The sequence below is a fragment of the Mastigoproctus giganteus genome, chromosome 13 (genome assembly GCF_048544385.1).
Source record: "Mastigoproctus giganteus isolate SK-2022 chromosome 13, ASM4854438v1, whole genome shotgun sequence".
Classification (NCBI taxonomy): Eukaryota; Metazoa; Arthropoda; class Arachnida; order Uropygi; family Thelyphonidae; genus Mastigoproctus; species Mastigoproctus giganteus.
Window position 1 is genome coordinate 151,631,873 of NC_143587.1, and position 22,630 is coordinate 151,654,502.

At 33.5% G+C, this 22,630-nt stretch overlaps 1 protein-coding gene across 1 annotated transcript in view; it reads left to right on the forward strand.

Annotated features, from left to right (window-relative positions):
- Pfrx (6-phosphofructo-2-kinase/fructose-2,6-biphosphatase) overlaps nt 1-11,504 on the forward strand; it is a 345,736-nt gene extending 334,232 nt beyond the window's left edge. Inside the window, exon 14 of the mRNA XM_090387942.1 lies at nt 11,385-11,504. Within this exon, the coding sequence (XP_090244068.1) occupies nt 11,385-11,444 (60 nt within the window). The 3' untranslated portion in view covers nt 11,445-11,504. The remainder of the gene's footprint in view (nt 1-11,384) is intronic.
- The last annotated feature ends 11,126 nt before the right edge of the window (nt 11,505-22,630 follow it).

Sequence of the window (22,630 nt, forward strand, 5' to 3'; positions counted from 1 at the left end):
GTATAGTTAAATTTAAATGTTAATCCAGTTTAATGAACCATTTTTCAATCAAACTAGTGAAGTATTTCCTTTACAAATTGTGTCCTACCTTTCATTGAACACATTGAACACATCCTCACCACCTCTACAATCTCTACATTCATACTGCTGGAATGCAGTGTGAACACTGCTGAACAGTATGCAGTTAAGTTGGCCTTAACTGCTCTTCAAGACCTTTTCAGTTCACAGACCATAATCTGTATGGACTCTTTAAGTGCAGTGACAGTGCTGCAAAATAACTACAAAATAATGTCATTCACTTCTTATCCACTATCAAAACAAATGAAATCTTTTCTATTTCTCTTCAATCAAAATAAATGGGCTATAAAATTCTTTTGTGTTCCAGCTCATGCTGGAATACTGGGAAAGAATGCAGAGATCAAGCAGAAAAGCACCTTTTTGATATAAACTCTATTAAGAATCCTTTTATAGATCATAAAGTAGTCAGACAACAGATACATATTGAATAGTGGAATCAAATATGGCATTCCCAAATGAACAAACTCTTTCTACTAAAATAGGGTCCACAGTTGTGGAAATCCAGCTTCCAGTTAAAGAAGTGCAAAAAAGAGATCATACTAGCCAGAGCACAAATTGGACATAAGGTCACTTAACACATCAATTTTTATTGCTAGAGGGAGGATCCCTTACACTGCTTACACTGTCACGCTTCAGTTACTAGAAGGCATCTTTCTGATCACTGTCTATCCCAAAAGAGCCATTACAACTAAGTCACATAATTGGAGATGTGATGCCAACTTAGCAGAGATTTTCAATTATCTGAAAATAATAAATCTATATTATATTTCCCACTATTTAATAAATCTATATAATTTTTGCCTTAGTAGCCACTGTGCCAATAAACCATTTAATCCAGATGAAGTGAGTGCCCAGTGCAATGTTGACTCCATTAGGTTTAACATATGACTGGGAAAACTAAAATCAATCAAAGTAGAAGTCTGCTATAGGTCAAATAGGGGTTGAGTATAATAAAATACTCTACGGGCAATTAGAGTGGATCAGTATATTGGAATGTTTTATAATGGGGGACTTTAACTTTCCAAGTATTGACTGGAAAATTTTGGGTTGCTCACTCGCACAGTAGCAGAAGTTTTCTACACCAACATTAGAAGTAACATGCAGGTGTAGAAAACTTGATCTGATTATCAGTGGTGACTCTTCTTGCATGGAGCAATATCCAGATAAAGGAACCACCAGTGATCATATATTGATGTAGGACAGGCAGGTCAAACACGTCCGCGGGCCTCATGTGGCCCTCCAACAAAAAGGCTGAGGCCCGCCGAGATTTCTTGAAAATCTTTTTTTTTTTTTTTTTATTAAAAGAAATGGGAAAAAATACTAATCAAGTATATTTTTATTTTCACATAATTTATTTTGAATTTTACATTTAAGCAATTTTCAATGCAGCGCTCGAAAAAGAGAGAAAAGATATGACATAATGTTTCATTTTTAAGCCTCCGTCTGCAGCTTCGAGTACTACAGACTGCAGAGTGTTTTGTTTGCTCAGTTGTATATATATATATATATTTTTTTTTTTTTTTTTTTTTTGGTAGTTGTTGGCGCATAGGCTTCTGTGGCCATAATGCACCTCCCAAGGTTTTTGCAGTACTTTGATCCAAGCCCGAGGCGGGAATCGAACAGGCACTTTACCCACCCGGCTAGCCCGGTCAGCAGTTGCATATTTGTGAATTATATGCAAAAAAAAATTAACTATGTGCAGTTATTTATTTATTTATTTTTTGTATTAAATTAAAAAGATGCATAATAATAAACATTATGTCAACCCCTAATACCAATATCAATAAGAAAAGAACAATTGAAGAAGAATGCTGTAACTTCCAAGAGAAATGGGAGCTACACTACCAGAAAAAGAGCAAAATAGTATGTAGTAAATCTATTTCAGTCTGCAAAGAATACAATATCAGGAGACATTGATACACATCATAAAGAAATCTATGATAAATATATTGAGAAACATTGTGAAAGTAAGTTATTAGAATTGAAATCAATTCTTAAAAAACAGCAAAACTTGTTTACCAAACCTGAGGAAAATGCAGCAGCTGTAAAAGCTAGTTACTTGTTATCACATTTAATTGCAAGCAAATCAAAACCTTTTACAGAAGGATATTTTATAAGTGAGTGTTTAATTAAAGTAACAGAAGTGTTGTGTCCAGAGAAAGTAAAAAGCTTCAAAAGTGTAGGCTTAAGTAGAAACACAGTAGCTGATAGGATTGATGAAATAGCTGAGAATTTAAGAAATCATCTCAATTCAATGATATCCACATTTAAAGCTTATTCTATTGCAATTGATGAAAGTACAGACATTTGAGATATTGCTCAACTGGCCATTTTTATTCATGGGTGTGATGTGAACTTGAAAGTAAGTGAAGAGCTTTTAGAAATTATTCCTATGCATGATACAGCCACTGGAGCTGATATTTTTGGTGCACTCATTGAATTTCTGAATAAATATAAATTATCATTGAACAAGTTGGTTTGTCTTGCAATTGATGGTGCACCTGCCATGATGGGTTTTACTAAGGGCAGTTGTTGCAAAACTAAAAGAAACATGCAAACAACATGGTAATAATAATTTCGAACACTTTCATTGCATTATTCACCAGCAAGTATTATGTTCCAAGGTTTTAAATATTGGACGTGCTAAAAAAAGTCTCCAAAATTATAAATTTTATTTGAGCATGTTAATCATCGACTATTTTTTCCATTTCTGGAAGACATAGAAAGTAAATACACTGATCTACCATATTATACAGAAGTTAGATGGATTTCGAGTCTTAAAACGATTCTTCAAGCTGCTGGATGTAATCGTAATGTTCTTGGCAAAAAAGAATTGTGAATGTACTGAATTAAAAGATGTACAATGGATAAAGGATCTGGCCTTCTCAGTTGACATTACAAGTCGTCTTAACCAACTTAATCTTAAACTTCAAGGAAAATATCACATTATTACAATGTTATTTGATGATAATAATGTTTTCAAAGAAAAATTATTACTTTGGGGCAAACAAATAGAAAAAGAATACTTATCTCATTTTAAAAGTTATCGTTCTCTGTTGTTAACATCACCTGACTTAAAATTTAAAGAATATACATGCCAAATTAAGTTGTTAGAAATGGAGTTCGATAGAAGATTTTCTGATTTCAAAAACTGTGAATTACAGTTTCGTCTTTTCACTTCGCCTATGTCTATTGAAATTGTTGATGAGAGCTTTCGCGGGTTCGAATCCCGCCTCGGGCTTGGATCAAAGTACTGCAAAAACCTTGGGAGGTGCATTATGGCCACAGAAGCCCATGCGCCAACAACTACCAAAAAAGAAAAAAAAAAAAAAAAAAAGATGAGAGCTTGCAAATGGAATTAATTTTAATCCAAGTGACTCTTTGCTAAAGTAGAAATATACGGAAGTTGGAATTCCAGACTTTTACGCTTATTTACCCGCAGATTGATTTCCAAAAATGTTATCTTTCACTACGTATATACTGGCTATGTTCGGGAGCACAGACTTATACAAGCAACTGTTTTCTTGGATGAAAAATAACAAAACAAAATAAAGATTAACTGATAACCATCAATCTTAAAGATTACATCAGCTCAAGACATTCAATCAAATTTTGATGATCTGCTTTGTGGAAAATGATGCCAAGTGTCCTCTAAAAAATGATATAATAATAAATTGTGGTTTTATTGTTTATTTTTTATTAAATATTGTAAAGTATTTTTAATTTAATAGGATATCTATATACTAAATACAGTAAATCTAAAAATTGTATTTTGTTTATTTTTTGAGTATTGAAGGCATGTGGCCCTCAGCTTAATGCAAAATAGCTTATATGGCCAGTGGTGCAAAACAAGTTTGACATGCCTGATGTAGGATATATTTAAAGATAATACAACTGCTATCTAGAGTAAGGGATTTTGCTTTCATAAAGGCAGCTGCAGTGGTCTCAGACATTTTCCACTGATGATGTTACCACCAACAAATTCTAAATGGGATGCACTCATAGAAACTACTAAACTTTTTATAGCATCTGATTTGACAGTTAAGTTACAAGTTATTATTTTTGTTAATTTTTAACCCCCCCCCCCCCCACTCTCTATCTCTCTCTCTCTCTCTCTCTCATGTTTTCAGAAATGTCAAAATAATTTATAACTTTACCCTTAACAAAACTAAATGAAATTTTGATGTAAGAATTTCATGAACTTTTGTCTTGGAGTTTATTGGATGGTGTAAGATTTACAAAAAAAAAATAATAATAATAATAATTAAAAGTAACTTAGCTACTTTTCATGAACTTAATTTTAATAAATATAGAGTCTACATGAATGCTACACAGGTGAAGCGACATCAAAGTGATGTCACACAACTTTGTATATTGGTGGCAGAATTAAACCCCAACATAGTGTCTGACCAATCTGATTAGCTATTTGATACAGTACAAAGGAACTGGATATGAAAAATAATTTTGACATCCATATATGTAGATTTCAGCAAACTTTTAACACTTCCTCATGAAAGACTGCTATATAGAGATTGGGACATTGTGATATTAGGGGCAAGTTATTGCTATTATTAAGGGATGGTTGAGTTTCAGAAGACAGAGGGTGTTAAATGGACACTGCTGTTCTTGGACTAATGTTATTAGTGCAGTCTCTCTCAGGGTTCAGTGCTTGGGCCCCTTACTTCTCACAAAATTTATTAGATATTTGATGGTGTATCAAACTTATTGTCTAAGTTTGCAAATGACACAAAGGGTGGCAGAATGGTTAATAACAGGAATCAAGGTATACTACTACATCAAGACCTGGAAAAATTAGCCATGTGGGCTGAGAATTGCCACTTCTCAGTGGTGTTTAACCTTTATAAATGCAGCGCACAACATATGGGCAGCAGTAATCCCAGAGTATTAGTTAGCACCACAAATTGTTACAAATAAAATAAATTTTTAAAAAAAGTTGTCTTAAAAATCATAAATAATTTTTTTCAATGCAGTAATATCTTCTACATCAATTTGTGTATCACCTGAGTCAATTTTGTATTTTATTTTGGACAGCCTAAAGATAATGTTGTCAGGTGTTATTCTAAAGCTATTTTTCCTATTTTTCTTACCATCATCGATTATAAACTGCATTTACAATTAGTTGGAAACATAGATCAGTTATCATCACTCACTTAAATGTTTTTAGACATTTCATGTGTAAATACACATTATTTGAAATGGCTTTCAAAATATATATACAGGCGACACCCGCTTAACTCTGATAATTCATTCCTGAAAAACAGAACGCTAAGTGAATCAGCACTAAGCGAGTGCTGATTCACTTAGCAGACCTATGGCATTTGCAGTCTATGCCATAGGATATTTCCTAATCAATAATAAACAGTAGTGAAAAGACGCACAAATGTCGGTCAAAATATTAAAAATTTGTACATATAACTACATTACGTATCAAATAAACTTAAAATGCCAATTAAAATCATGAATTTATTAATCTGATGGACCTGACCTGTCAAGTTTTGATATCTTTGGAAAGAAAAATGTGTTGATTTTCGGTTGTACTTTGTCTTTCTTCCTCTCATTATACAAAATTATATAGGGATTCATTTCTTTCTTTAAATTTCTTATTACCCTGGAACTTCGTTCCAAGTCAGGGTCATTCTCCTGTAAATAATCACACATTTTTTTCAAAGTGTTCGAAAGCTTCACTAAGTCATTTTGCAGTTGGTGAATTTATTGGTTCTTCATCTGTAGGATCTCGATCATCTTCTCCCTCATGGATTTTCTAAATGGTAAACTAAAGGGGGTTTTAATTTAAAATCCCCCGCAGCGTTACCACCCAACAATAAAGTCAACCGATCCTTCGCAGCTTTGGTTTTTCCTTCTTTCAATAAGAAATTTCTTTTAGGCGTTCATTTCCAAAAAAAGTCCTGTTTCATCTATATTAAAAACTTGTTGAGCAGTATAACACCCCTCTTCAATAATTTCATTGTTCTTCAAAATTGTCCTTCCAAACTCTTCATTCATTGTTCTTTTGTCATTTCCATGAGCTCTTCATTAGAGAGGCCATCCCTGTCATTGTCGATCATCTCTTGTACATCATCGCCAATTTCATCCACTGCTTCTTTTCTGAACTTAACAATTGGCACTTTAATATTCTCAACCGAATCATCAGATCCTTGGGAATCCTTTATGCAATCCTTCCAAACTTTTCTCCACACTCTGTTCATGGTTTTCTGAGTCACTTCATCCCGGGTACTTGAAATGTTGTAGATGGAAGTTTTAATGTAGGATTTCCAGCTCAGTAAATTTTCACTAGTGTTAATGGCTTTAATAGCTTGGGAAAGAGTATTTCTTATGTGGTAAGCTTTAAGTAAAACTTTTAAGAGCCCATGGATTTTCTAAATGGTAAACTAAAAAGGGTTTTTATTTAAAATCCCTCACAGCATTACCACCCAACAATAAAGTCAACCGATCCTTTGCAGCTTTGGGTTTTCCTTCTTTCAATATGAAACTTCTTTTAGGCATTCATTTCCAAAAAAAAGTCCTGTTTCATCTATATTAAAAACTTGTTGAGCAGTATTAACACCCCTCTTCAATAATTTTAACAATTTTTTTTTTAAAGTTTTGGCTCCTTCTTGATCTGCACTTGCGGCTTCTCCCTGGATTGCTATGTTGTTTAGGTTAAAGCACATTTTTTTTAATTTGAGCTTTCTTTAGATTTTCATATATGCTAATTGCTTTTTCTTTAATAATGATTGAACTTAATGGAATTCTGTGTTGGATATCATCTTCAATAAAATTATTTAGAAGTCTCCATTTCAATCATAATAACTGACCTGGTCCTAGTCAATTTAGTTGCCTGCAAACGATCGGTCTTTCCTGCTGCTAAAATTAATTCTTTATTTTTTACAATTGTTCTTACAGTTGAACCTGCAAGGCCTAAATTATTGCACAGATCCACTTGTTGTTGACCATAATCGATTTGCTTCAAAATGTCTAATTTAATTTTCAATCTTTTTCTTACCTTTGTAGTATTTGTACCACATTGTACCTTATTGCTTTTTCATTCTTGTCCGCCATTATTAACTCTCAGAAAATGTAACTGTGTTGTATTTATTATGATAGAATGTTCAAGTAAACTGTCCATTACAGACGATGTCTAACACTGTACTGAGTGATGACTAGACTTTGTATAAATACATATAATGCAAATATTACAAGCAATACTGCATATTCCTTAACTTTATCATTTTTTTCAAATGTTTATCTCGGACCTACATAACAAGTCACTGGACTGCAGTTAAATTAGCATGGGAGAAAATTTTACTGAGCATGGGAAATGCTATTCATTCTCATGTTATCGACTACATCAGATGAAATGTTTTTGTTAAACATGCCAAAAATTCAATCTGTATGCTGGTAAAAGTGTGTTATAGTGAGATACGGGTTATAATTAAGAACAGAGTTATAGCGAATCACATTATAATGAGGGCCTACTGTAATACTTTGATATCCCACAGAGCCCACACATGAAAATGGTATATACTCCACGGCGTCCCCACATGAAAATTCTTATGTATATATGTATGCACTCCTCAGTGAAAGAGTTATGTTGATAAAAATGGAGTTATTGATCATGAGTTTTAAATGAGTCGACCTGCAAAGTAAATTTAAATTTTTATTGCATGTATGAATTTTATTTAATAAGTCACGTATGCACTTTGATGACTTGTGGGTGCCAAGACTTTGAAGATTATCTTGTGTGGTTTACAGTTTTTAGTGATTTATTGTGCAGCTCTCAGGATTACTAAGCTTGGCTATTCCCTGGTATAGTGTCTGTCACAGATGACCGTATGCTTTGATATAGCATTGCTAGTGTGTATTACAAACTCATATCTGTTGGGAACAGAAGTTGAATCAATAGACCTTATTTTATTATGATTATTTTCTCTGAATACTTTTAACTTGAAACTTTATTCATATGTCTTACTAAGTCAAATATTACAGATATTAGATTATAAATGATTACATTTGTAATTTCAGTAGTTGTTTCCTGTTGTTCAACTTGACCGAAATCTAATTAAAAAATTAAAAAACTGCTTAAAATGCATAGGGGGAAAAAAAACATATGTATAACAAAATTTTGATGCAAATTCAAAATATTTTTGGCATATTAGAAAAATATATAGGACTATTTTGTGTCCCACCTCATCTTTGTCAGGATAGCAGGACACCATCAAGTGGGACAATCCCTTTTAAAATAGAACATCTGGCCACCAAACTATAGTACACTATTGGCCAGTTCATGAGTTCATATACCATGTGATATATAAGGCAGATACATAGGATGTATATGTGCAATTCAGTTTGAGAATTGGCAAGGCAGAAGAATCAAGCAACTGGATGAAAATACGAATGGTGGTAGTTGGAGCTAAATGTGCTGGTGCAAGTATATCAGCAAGATCTCCAGATTGGTCCAATAGCCAAATAACATCCAGCCAATAGCAGTCCTGTGGTTGGAAATAGCTCGCTGATACAAGACTTATGCAGGATAATAGAAAGGCTACAGTCAGCCAAATATCAACTTATCATTCTTGTCTGAATGGGTATTTGCAGCTGATAATCAAATAGGGCTCCACTCCTGTCAGCAAGAAACAAGAAGGTATGCTTATAGTGGGCTCAGAAACCCCCCAACACCTGACTGTGGGTAGGCAGAGGCGGATTTAACGGCGGGCGCACTGGGCGCGCGCCCTGGGCCCCGACTTCTGAAGGGCCCACGCACCACCCCAACAAATTAGTTGAACATATTAGTTCAAAACTTTGTGATTATTATTATGCTATTATTAATTATATTATACATATATTAAAATTTTATTGGAAATAAAACATTAATAGTACATAATATTTTTTATTTATTTGAAAAAATGGTTAACATGTATTTATTTTTATTTTCCCTGTCTCTCCCTTTTTTTTAAGGGGCCCAATATTTTCTTCAGCACCCGGGGCCTCAACCGACCTTAATCCGCCCCTGCGGGTAGGGTGTGTTTAGTGTCAAATGGCACCAGGGGTTCCCCCCCCCCATTTCCACGTGTTATACATTGTGGGTGTGAAACAGAACACTGTCAATTCCAGAGGTTTAAAAGTGAATGGATTTTGTATATGTGTAGTGTCGTGTATCTTTGTGCCTCTGGTCATTTAGCCGCTGGGACTCAACTTTGCCCCACTCTGCCCCTGTGGAGGCAGATCAGGTACACCAGTATGGTTATTTACTCTATTATAGTTATGTACTCTGACAGGTCCTGCCACCTAATTTCCTAAGATTTCAGTGGCAAGGACCTAAAAAAAAAAAAAAAAAAAAAAAAACGCTATAGATAGGGGTCAGCCAAAACAAAAGGAGTACTAGTTGGGCGATTTGTTGTTATTAAGTTTTTGGGTGTAGTGCTAAAGCAATTTGGAGTAAATTAGTTTAAGAAGGGGAGGGAGACTGAAGACTGGGGGAAAAGATAGAGATACAGGGTCCAAAAAGAAGATGACTGCATCAATGCCGTCTCTTGCGGCGCTAAGAAGTTTCTTCTTCTTAATTGTAGATTCTTGTAGTTCGTTATCTGATTCTTCTTCCATAGTAGAATCTTTAATAACATCTACAGCAATTTCTTTCTCTGTCAGAAGCTGAAATCCAGGATTGCCTTCTTCCAGTGCAGGCCAATCTTGGATATTTTCTTGCATTACTTCAGTCTCTCCAGCTGCTCTTAACACAGTCTGAAAGTCCTCTGGCTCTAATCACTTAAAGTCAGTATCACCATCTGTATTTTGCAAGAGTTCTTTTATAACCAGCCATTCACTAAAGTTTCCTTTATAGTGTCCCTCCATGTTCTCCCAGCTGAAGATAGCAGACTTGATGTTGTATAATTTGATATTTTCTGGAGTTGTTCTTCCTCTTGTGTCATTATCTTCATCCATTCTGTTTTCCAACACTACAGTCATCTCATCAAGGAACTTGTGCTTGTAGAGCCTATTGCAGGCCATAATGATGCTTTAGTCCATGGGCAGTTGTGTTTGGTGGCAAAGCCAAGCACTTTATTTTACCATCCTAACTGGACATATTTTCAATATCTGGATGTGGGGGCATTTTCAAGGATTTAGAAGTGCTTTTATTTGGTAATCTGAAAATTTCAACACTTCTTTCTAGTACTTTTTGACTTCGAGTATGACGTGATTATGGAACCAAATCTTTGTAATTTCTTGTATGAATCAATCATTTGCGGGTTGTAGTAGACAATAGGCAATATGCACATACAGTATTTTAATGCCAAGGGCATTAAAAGACTATATGCATATTGCCTATTGGGTTCTTAGCCTTGCTGACCACAACAGATTTAAGCCGATGAGTTCCATCTGCATTGGCACAAGGAAGTGCTGAAAACATCTCCTTGCTGTTTTGCACACTCAGTCAATTGCACAGTCAGAGTGGCTCATCTGCCTTGCTAAATCTCGTGTCTTTCAAAGTACTCAACTGTGAATAGAATTTTTCATATTTTTATCCAGATTAACTCTAACCGGATTAGCGAGGGTTTACTGTACATAATATTTTATATAGATTAAAAATTTTTAACTCTTGATTTCTTCTCTTTCCCCTCCCTCTTTTTTTTTTTTTTTTTTGCTTTGTTATCTATGTTTTTTTTTTTTTTTTTACTACTTTTCACTTTACTGGTTTCAGTTTCATTTATTTTTATTAGATAGTATGAATCAGAGCTGTAATACTCAGTATGTTCTACATTGATATTAATATTTGTAAAATAATAAGAGGAGTTTACCTCAATATAGTCATACGTACTATATTGAGGTAAACTCTTCTTATTATTTTACAAATATTTATTTTTATTTAAAATAATATTTTATATCTAGATACTCATAGCAAGATATTCCTTCCGAGACTTGCATTATATCTTACCTTAACTGGCTAAGTTGATTACTATTAATATGCATGTGTTAATTTCAAAATTTTAAGACACGGCTCCTTTGCAGGAGATGCTGTTTAAACTGAATGAAATATACATTCTGTTTTGTCCTTTGTGATAGTATAATGATTTCATTGCTTGTCATTTGTTGGAGATCAGTGGATTCTTAAAAACAAGGCCCCCTTCAGTCAGAGCTGTATTGGCTGATATTGGATGGAGGAAGAAAAGTTGCCCCTGTGATTATTCTATATTTAGCCTACACAACATGCACATTGGCTTTTTAACACACACACACACACACATGAACCTTTATTGTTTATTTATTTTTTTTTTTATTTTTTTTTTCAGAACTGTGAGTTGCATCGTTCTCGTGAAGATGCCCTTAAAACTGTCCCTCCACATCTCTGATTGATTAGTGTATGCATCGAAGACTTCTTTATAATCATGTTATAAATCTTAAGTAAAACACGCATATTTGAGGAGTGATATTTTAAGATATTTTGTAAATTTTTTTATAAATATGGCCTTCAGCCTCTTTAATAATGCAGAGATTATTTTTTATGGACTGTTATAAATTCTAAATCTTCATATTGCGTGAATATTTTGAGACATTTACAAATTATATACATGAAATGTTTAATAACTTCAGTAAATTTTGTTTAGAAAACTGAATATTATTTCATTTACATCATATTTATTAAATTGGGAAAAAAATTGAATGATATATGCTGCTTATTTTGTCTAGTTAGAAGAGAAATTTGGGTTGTTTTTAGCTGAAACCAAAAGTGTAAAAATTTTTTTTTTTTTTTCTAGGATTTTAGTTATGTATGCTAACAGCTTTTATATATATATAATATATAGTACTACACAATATGCATTCTAAACATTCCTAAAAAAAAGTTTTGATTCAAATAATTTCTCCCTTGAAGTGACCAGTAATTGTTATAAGTCTACATTAAGAGAAAATTAAGATTCATATATGACATATCAACTTTAGATTAATTAACTTTACAGCCAGAGTCAGCTATAGACTTAATTAATCTGTGAACAAACATTTCAGCTCATGAATTAACTAAATATTGGCTTGGCTACTGTACCTGATATAAATATGCCAAGACCACAAAGAAATATATTTTAAAATCTGCAGTGCTTACACTCACATGTAAAACTAATAGATGTGTTATCTTTTAACAGTAGTTTTGCCTAAACATAGAGTAACCAGTTTTTGTGCTATGTTTCTGCTTTTAAAAGTTTTCATAATCTGGAAACTGGTGCAAAGAACATGGGACATTCTCAATGTTAATGGATAATTCTTAAGAATTTTTCTGAGAATAGTTTCTGCTCATGTCACTAGACTTGCCTACAGTTATTGTGAGTTTGAACAAAGTCTGTTTTTTTTTTTTTTTTTTTAATTGTGTCAAAGCAATTAAGGCACCAGTGTATTGTGCCTATAGATTATGTATTTTTGGTCGGTTTGCTTGCAAACAATTCATTTGATTAGAATTAGCAAAGTAGTGTGAGAAAGGAAGTATATGTGCCATCAGCAAAAGGATAAAAAAATAAATGAATGGAAAAAAATAGGCATTGGCTTCAATGTGACTGCATGACAGCTTTATTGTAACTGATATAACAGTGTCGCAGTTAACAATGGATCATGCATTTTTCGTAGCAATGAACTTGATCTCGTTGCGTGTGTGCACCTACCCATGATTGTCACTCCATGACCATAACCTTTCTGTTTATTCTATATATTTACAATTCTTCCTTAAATTTAGATAGATTTCTACCTCTGTGTCTAAGTGGAAGTTTATAACAACAATAAATTTGCCTTTAACTAATTAGTCTTTGGTCTTTTCATACATCTATTCCATAATTATCCTTTTTCACTTTAAATTTGTCCCCTTACGTGTATATGTCCAAGAAAGAGAATAGAAGGTCTCATTTATTTCACACAACTCTTTTAAAGCTTTATAGTAATAGTAATTTGATAGTATGAAACAGAGCTATGGTGCTCAATATGTTCTATGTTGATATCAATATTTGTAGAAGAATAAGAGAAATTTATCTCTATGATATGTAGAACACTTCCGTATGATAGTCTTCAGAAATTAAAACGAATCAAAGATTAATGCAAAATTTAGTAAGGAAAATCGTTTTTCAAAATTTTTGTTTAACTTTAATTTTTGAATTGTGTTCTATTGATTTTTTACTGGAGTCATTTTCCATTAATCTTTTATTTGTTTTAATTTCTGGAGACATGGAAGTGTTCTACATATCATATTGAGGTAAATTTCTCTTATTCTTCTACAAATAGTAATAGTAATTGTATTTACCATAGGTGCAAGAAAACCACAGGCCTCTGCAGCACTGGCCGAAAAAAAAAAAAAAAAAAAAAAAAGAGTAGATAAGAAAATACAAATTATATGCTTCCCTCCTCACAAATAACTATCCAGTTGACATTTGAATTTATTCAAACTGTCAGCCTCAACTACCTGTGAGGGCAACTTGTTTTAGCAATCAATGACTCACTGGGAGTTAAAACTTCATTCATTTTAATAATCCTGCTCGGAGCCTCATAAACCTCAATCAGGTCACCTCTGAGATACCTGGTTGCCAAGCTCTGTAGCCCACATAATCGGAGTCTTTCCTCATACGGTCGTCCTTCTGCTATCTCATCTTTCGAGTCACCCATCTTTGAACCTTTTCAAGAAGCTCAATGTCATTTTTCAGATGAGGTCTCCATACATGAACACAGTATTCTGAATGTGGTCTTACAATTGTCTTATTCAATGGGATTGTGACCTTCCCTATCTCAGAATAGCATTCGATAAATCGATAGGACACTATGGGCTTTCTTGGTTGCCTGTTTACACTGTCCAGAAAACTTCATGTCTGCCCATATCATAACTCCCAGATCCCTCTCCTCTGCCACTGTTATTAATTAAACTCCACCAAGTGTGTGATTTATTTTGGAGTTGCCTTGCATTTAGTGACATAAAAACATAGCTGCCACTTATGACCATTTTTGAAGTCTGTTCAGGTCAGCCTGAAGGAGTGCTGCCTGGCACTGATCATTAGCAACTCTACCAATCTTTATGTCATCTGCAAATTTTGACATTATGGCTTCTATCCTTTGTCAATGTCATTTATGAAAATGAGAAACAACAATGATCCAAGAACTGATCCTTCAGGGATCCTACTTAAATCTGAAGAATATCCATTAATCACAATCCTCTGTCTTCTGCCCTGCAGCACCCACAATCTATCTTAGAATCGTACCAGTAATTCCAGCTTGTTCAAGCTTATACAGTAACCTCTCACAAGGGAACCAATTTAAATGCTTTGCTAAAATCCAAATAAACTGTCAAAATTGTTCCCTACATCCGGCTCATGAGCAACTGTGTTAAAATAGCCTACTAAGTTAGTTAAACATAATTTAACAAATCATGTTCCCTTAACAAAGTCCTGTTGCGCATCCTTCAGAATGCCATATGTCTAAATGTTCCTAGATTGCACTCTTAATCATTACCTCTTAAGATTTTTCATACCACTGAAGTAAACCTTAACTAGTCTGTAGGTACCAACTTCACTCTTAGAACCACCTTTATGTGTTGGCGATACATTGGCACTTCTCCAAAGATGCCCTCAAAATTAACTTCAATGGTTCAATACATTCCCTCACACTCTTCCTCAAAACTACTGGGTATATGCTATCAACTCCAGGAGCCTTACTCCCCTTTATGCTCAAAAGTTTTTCTAATAAACAATCATTTGTAATTACAACATGTCTAATTTCATATGGCTCAGCAAGAAGGATCTTTCCTCGGTAAAGGACAGTGCAATGTACCAATTCAATTAATTCTCAACATCAGCTGGGCCTTTACTAAGACCTTTCTCACACCCAGGACCACAAGGGTCCGATCTGATTAGCTTTCTTCTTCGTTGTATTCACATACATGAAAAATTCCTTGTCCCCATTGTTTGCTCTTTTAGCAAATGCCTTCTCATATGCGGCCTTGGCCTCCCTAACCTTATATGTGATACTATTACAGATCAGTTTGTACCTGTTGTAGGCTTCAGTACTTTTCATTGCTGTGTAATTATCCCATGTTATCTTTTTCTGCTGTATTTGACTGGCCAGCTCCACAGTCATATTTCGGCATCCTCCTGCAATATTTTCTTAAAGGTATGTATGTATGTGTTCATGGCATCTGTGATTTTTGCTTTAAAAGTAATTCAAATGTATTCACCATCCCTCGGCAATCTGCCCAGTTCATAGATGCCATATAGTGCCTTAAACTGCCAAAATCTCCTCTTCTGAAGTTAAAACCTGTGCCTTCACCTTTAATTTTTGCAATATCTTTTTTCATCCTTCAACTGAAGATTGCATGATCACTTCCTGAAAATGGTTCCAGTGCTTTTAAGCCTTGTGATGTCATCTGATTCATTAGTACTGATAGCCAGGTGGGAAGGAGCAGCAGTGTGTAGCATATGCTTCTTGATTAGACCGGGATTCGAGCCCATCACCACCAAATACGGTGGATGCGGAAAGGTCAGGGAATGACCACCGCATATCCCGGAGCAATATGGCCTTAGTTGCTAATGCTCCAAAAAACCAAAATAACAACATAAAATTAGTACTGATGAGGTCAAAAATATTCTCACAAATAATATAGTTTATTTTAAAAAAAAATTTTCTGCATGGCAAGTTTTCCTCCCACTTATTCCAATCAGTCTGGGGCAAATTAAAGTCACCCATAATGAGACATTGACACTTGATAGCCCATTCCATCTACATATAAAGATTTGTCATATTCTTCACAATCTTAGTCTGTATATTACTCTCATTATTCCTTTGCTTCCAACTAACTCACACCACTCAGATTCTATGCTGACAGATTTAACTTTAGAATCACCAAAAGCTCTTTTCATGCTCAGGCTGCTTTTGATAAGAAGCATGCCCCCCTCGCCCCACCAACCCTTCTACCTTCCCTAAATACATTATTTCCGGGTGGCACCACATTTCTGTTAGCCATATTATATCAGCATTAGTTTTCCTAACCAAGAGTTCAAATTCAGTCATTTTATTGATACTCCTGATATTACTGTAGACACAGTTGAAACTAAGTATTCTTCTATAGTTTACTACCTTGACACACCCCTTTAAATTATTTAGGCTTGTTTCCACCGCCTTTCTCATTTGATATGTTGCTATCCTCAGAATGTCTTATCAACATTGGCCGTTGTGGCAACAAACAAGAATTTGTGAGGTGAGTGTAAGCAATACTTTGATTCATATCATCAGATAAACTTTAACTTTTTCAGTGAGATTTCTATTGAAATGCTTGGTTTCTAAACATTGTAAGTTACAGATCACCAGTATCTGTTGATAAGAATGCTCCTTTATGCTAATAACTAATATCTCTCTCTTGTTATTTCGAGCAAGCCTACTTCCTAAAATGATTTTTTTTTTTAACCTACATTCAGTGTTCAAAGTGTTGATCTAAGAATTGTACATTAAAAAATAAAATAATTGCATCTGTATTTATGAGCAACATTCAGATCAGACTATAAATCTTCCAAGTTGATTTTATTATTGAATTCTTTTAGTTTGTATTGTCCAAACTGTACATTAACTTAAGATTACTACCCAGTTGTAAGACTTTGAATTTATTGGTGTTATTTAGCCTATCCATTTTAGTATCAAGTAAAAATGGATGTGCAGCTAACTCTCACTGTTGTGCTGTCTTCATTTTATGGTTCTGGTTCCTTTCCCTTAAAGGGCATTGGGTTGAACTTAAATAGAAAGAATTGCACCTAACTTTTTGTAAGGAATGATATAAATCTTATTCACTAATTCATTGTATGATACAAATTCAACATTTAATGCTGTGCCAATTTTATGGGTTTGTCTAAATGCAGCAGTAATTTCAGTATGTTTGAAAATGTTTTTAATAAATGGAAAACAAATGATATATTTTTTATTGAAAAATATGCCAGTAACTGTAATGTTTGAGATGTCCTTTTGCTATTATATCTCAGTGTTGATGAGTTGCAGTATATATATATATCCACTATCCAAAGAACTGATTAAATCTGTAACCCATGGCCCAATGATGAATGCATAAAAAAGATGTGCACTTCAAAGTTGGTTTTACATAATCTATTTCCTTCTGGACAAATGGATGATAACTACAGTAATTGAGATACAGTCTGATAATTGATGTGCAAAAGTTTCATAGATATATCCAGATGATGTAATTTCAAGAAAGCAGACATAATCTCAAAATGGGATTTTACAGTTTTAGGCCAGGTTACCGTAAAAAGTGATGCATTTAAGTTTTGGTTTCATTAGTTTCTTTTATTATGAATATAGCATTGCACATTTCAAAGTAAATCTTGATTTAATAAGTTATTTTAGAACAGCTTGTGGTTTTGAGGCATTTCTGTCCAATACAGAAATTAAGTCAGCATGCACTTACATTAAATATCTAGTTTATTCATAAGTTTGAGAAGTATGCCCTAGCATTTATTTACCCTTTAACTGCTCCCCTTTTCACATAAGCTACATCACTTGTACAAAAAAAATAAAATAAAACCATTTTAACCTAAAACCGTTCTGGACATGTGATGTGTAAAGTTTAAACCACTTCTAAAGTACGGAGGAGCAGCGTTCATCAAAAAGTTCCAAACCCACAATTGTTATCTCAGCAGATATTTATTTTAAAAAACTTTTTTTTTTTTTTTTTTTTTTTGCATCTTGTCTACGCTATTTTTCTACATAATTTTTATATTTTCTGTGGGTTCATGCAACCTGGGCACAGGGACTCTTGTTGGTAAACTTTTCCATCTCTTTGAGCCACTTTTTCACTTCAACAGTAAGTCTGTCATTATTCTTTTCCATTAAGCTTTTCCACAAATTTTATTCTTTTAAAGCAATTTTTTTTATTGTTTTATTTCTTTGTTTGCAAATTGATGCAGTCCTGCTTTGTCATACAGGAAACGGAAACCTTTATTGTCTTTGTCTGGTCAGGCCTACTGTGAACAGCTCTTGAGTTGTTCAACATAATAACTTACATTTCAGAATTTAGTTTTTCCACCAAAATCACGCTTTTCATATCCTATCTTGGCAAATGGTACCATCACTTTTCCTGCTGAAGAAATTGTCTCCAACTTCTTACATATGGAATTTGGTGATGCCACTCCATCACTTGGTGCCTTTTGGTCTTTATGTTTCAGATATGCAATTTGGTATATCTATGCAGAAATGGTATATCTATGTTTCAATCTCAGTAATGATCCATAAAAGGAAGACTTCTCCTACCACTTGATGGTATACCAGAAACTCAAGCAGTTTCCATCTTCAGAAGTTTGTAGTTTGGTGTTAGCTGTTATGAAAAAAAATTGCAAATACATCACTGAATAATTCAAGTGTTTAATTATTGCATTTACAATTCCTTCACTAATTCCGAGCTGCAGTGACATTTTCTGTGTGTAACAGTGACTCAGTGATGTCCATACATTGCATGTTGTTTAGTGCCACTGTTGAAGTTAAGAAACTACTGAAAACTGTCATGAATGATTCTTCTTCATATGCAATTGCACATTCTTTGCCTAGTCCATAGCTGTGTTTCTATTGAAAACATCATTCTCATAGATATTTTTCAGGCCTTTATTAACATTTTCCAATGTTTCTTTTTTTTTTAATGTTATGAAATTCTTAGTCTGAAGGATGATATTTGAGAAATATTATAAACATTTTTTAGCCTTTCTAAATAAATTTTTGTCAAGAAAGTAAATTTCTTTCATTGTGGAGCAAAACCTTTTTGAGTGGCCATCATAAAACTGACATCACCTTTCTTCCATCTGCTCCATGCAATTTAGAATGACATTTTGGGGATAGACAGAGTAGTTAAGTTACAGCCAATTTAATTAAAAATAAGCTAATATTAAGAGCAAGAGCTTCTTAAGTAACTCATCTCACTACCTGTTGGGTTAAATGATCATGAAAGGCATAACATAAACATAAACCACCATTCTATTGTAATTGACAAGTTAGGTAATATATGCATTGTGTTACATTTCATGGTTCGGTCTTTTTTCCTGAAATTAATTGAATTTTTTTCCTATGTAAAGTAAATATAGTTTTCTCCTCATGAATATGAATTAATTACTAAAATTATAACTTTATAGAACACAAAACCATATTCTTTTTATATTCTTTAAAATTATTGTTGAGTTTAATTACAACTATATAGTATTATTACTCTTCTCCCATATACATTTTTTATGCCTCTTCAATCTACACATATGTATATCTTCACAAGTGACACCACATTCCCAATTCTTATGTAACAATAAATGTCATGGATAGCACAGACTATCCATGACATTGTTTTCCACCATACTGCTACATTATTTGTCCACAAAATATGTTTTCAGTCAGTGGTCTGAGGATACAGGCCCATTTTATAACACCGGAAACTGTAGGAAAATTTGTTTTGATTAGCATAACATTTTGTACCAACAGCAGTGTAGAATTAGAATCTGGGTCCCTATGGAGAAAGGCATGGTGTTTCAATGAGGCTTTTTGCTGCAGGGTCTGGTGCTCACTCTCACACCCCCATACCTGTGTATTGCTACTAATCATGTATTGAATTTTATAAAAAATTAATATTGTGAATATATTAATTTCATAAAAAAGAGATTATTTTTTTGATAACTGTTATATTTATCTGAAATTGCACAGTTTAAAATGGCCTTATTAATCAATTTAATTAACTTATTAAAAATATCAAAATGTAGCAGTATCAAAAAATGGGATATTTTGATAATAGCAGTTGAGTCAAAAATAAATGTAATGTTCAATGCAGATTTATTACAGCTGATAGCATAAATATCTAAGAATGCTTCCTTTAAAATAATCCCATCTAGCAACTATATGAGGGGTAGTCTTAAGTTATGACTGACAGAACTAGGCTTGGGAAGGTGAACTTAACAGTAAAATTCTTGTGAAATGAAGATCAGTGTGAGGTTACCAAAGCTGAAAATAATTCCTCATCCCTTTTCTCCACCTTGGTGTAAATTGTGAATACAAAAGCATGAAAATGAAGAAAGTGGACATTTTCTTACATATTCAAGGAAGAATAAACTTTGTTTATTCTTCCTTTAGGAACATTTAAGATATACTATTGTATATCCTAAATGTGATTTATGGAAGAATATTAATAAACATTTATACATTTTTCATTGAAACTGTATGTGGCCTGCTTTCACCCTCAAACTACACACATCTGTCAATGTCAATATGTTGGAAACAGTTCTGTAATCCATTCTGTGAGTCATCTTTAAGCATATACTCATTGCAAGTACCCTCTCCACCATTATTAACATGTGGTAGGACATCATTTTTAACTTTCATGTTTTAGGAAAAAATAAGACTGTGAAAGTCTAGATGTGGTATGGGGCTAAGGAAGAACAGGTACTCCATGTTTCATGATGCCACCAGTGCACTGGGGCACACTTTCATTGTTCACCACAAGTAAGGACATTTTCATTTGACACTAATACAGAGAAGAATGTCGACATAAATGTCTTACCAAGTTTAATTCAAAACTTGATATTCATCCAGTACTCAAGCTGAGTCATCTTCACCATATTGTGGTATGATAGGCACTGATTACATTCATCTCTTTGTAATGTTCAATGCAGATTTATTACAGCTGATAGCATAAATATCTGTTTCCTTTAAAATAATCCCCTCTAGCAACTATATGAGGGGTGAGCAGAACAGTACCGGACTTATGGCGAATGGGTGTGCCACTACCTGCATGTGCACGTTTACAACTGACAGTGATGCTGAGCAGCATTCATTGTTTAATTTATTTTTGACTCAACAGTAATACCATGTAATGAAATATTAGAAAGGGTATACTTCAAAAAGAATTTATTGCTCGTTGCTGAGTAATGAAAGTATTTAACACTTAATTTATTACAAAAGCAAAATCATACAAAAGCTACTAAACTGAATTAATGAACAAATTGACTGAAAGAAGTAGGATTACTTTATCAGTATGAGACTGTATTATTTTCCTAGTAACTCAATACATATATAGTGACAGTTAATGCTTTGTTTAAAATTGAGTGTTAAACTGTAATTGTGTATACTTGTTAGTTGGGTTGATGTGCAATATGTAATGTTTTGTGATGAAATAAAGCATATTTTTATATTTTTCATTTTCAGTAATATTCATTTCAGTAACACAATTACATATAATATATGAAACCATAAGGGCGGAAGCACACTATTATCACTTCACGAGACTTCACTTGTATACATGTCTGACGTCAAATGTGGGGGAGCTATATTTACCAATTAGTTTATTGCTCGAAGACGCACTGTTGTCATTGGCTGTATTCACAAGATAACACATCAGGCTTCAAGGCCAAATGACATTGTCAGGAGCTCAGATTTTTCTGTTGAAACAGAAATTTCGTTAGGCGTGACAAGAGAAAAATGGAGGAAATGCTAATAAATTTGAAGTAAATAATCTGTTTTGAGCGCACAAGTAAGAATATCTGAAAACAAATAACAACATCAAGGACGTTGCTCCTGTGCCTATTCCGAAGCACCCTCCACTTCGACCAGCTACTCAGCATACTAATCGCAAATGTCCAGTCACAGGGACACTCAAAAATGGCCAAAAGAGGGAAATAGACCAACCCAATTACAATTAACAAATTGAGAGGACGAAGAAGTCTTATCATTTTAATTTGCACAACTCATAACAATTTCTTACAAGTTCAATTTTTAGGATTGACAAGTAGTTTTTTGTTGTAATTAAATTTCATTAAAATTTTTTGTTTCGTATTTTGACAAAATAAGTCCTTATTCAAAATTAAACTTGCAGTGTTTCAACTTTCCTTACACATACAACTAATTTTTCCTTAGTGCTGATTGAATTTCGAAATTGCATATTTTACCCTTGAATGTCATCCTTAATTGGTTGGATTATATAGGAAATTAAATTCTTCTTTATTCATCCATAAGTACATCTTGAAACGATTTTCATCTTCTAAGTCCTGCAGTAAATGATGGAATTCGCCTTTTTCTGTTCTCTCCCAGTTTGTCATGTATCCACTGCGTACTCTTTGTTTTCTCGGCTATAAGAAAAGTGCATGATTTTCTAAATCTTCAAGGTCTGAAGAGGATGAACTTTGGCAATTTATTTCACTTCAGCTTTCCTCAAAGAGAATGACACATATACAACGTTACAGGTTGCCAGACGTACCCTTTTTGGAATTATAATAAAATTTCCAAGATACCCCGTTTTTAACATTTGAAATGGGGTATTTGAAAAAAGCAGAAATCATAAAACACTATGTTGGGATGATTATTTAGGAAGAAAGAATTAACAGATGATAAAGTTGTTGAAACGCATCCTTAATTAAAGACTCAAAAAACAACATTCTATCCTATTTGCAAAGAAGGTTATAGAATATTTATATTATGCTTACTTTGTAACCTTTTACATTCTACTTGACTTCTTTTTTATTTCATGATAATGGTTTAAGGCTCAGGCAACAAACTCTTT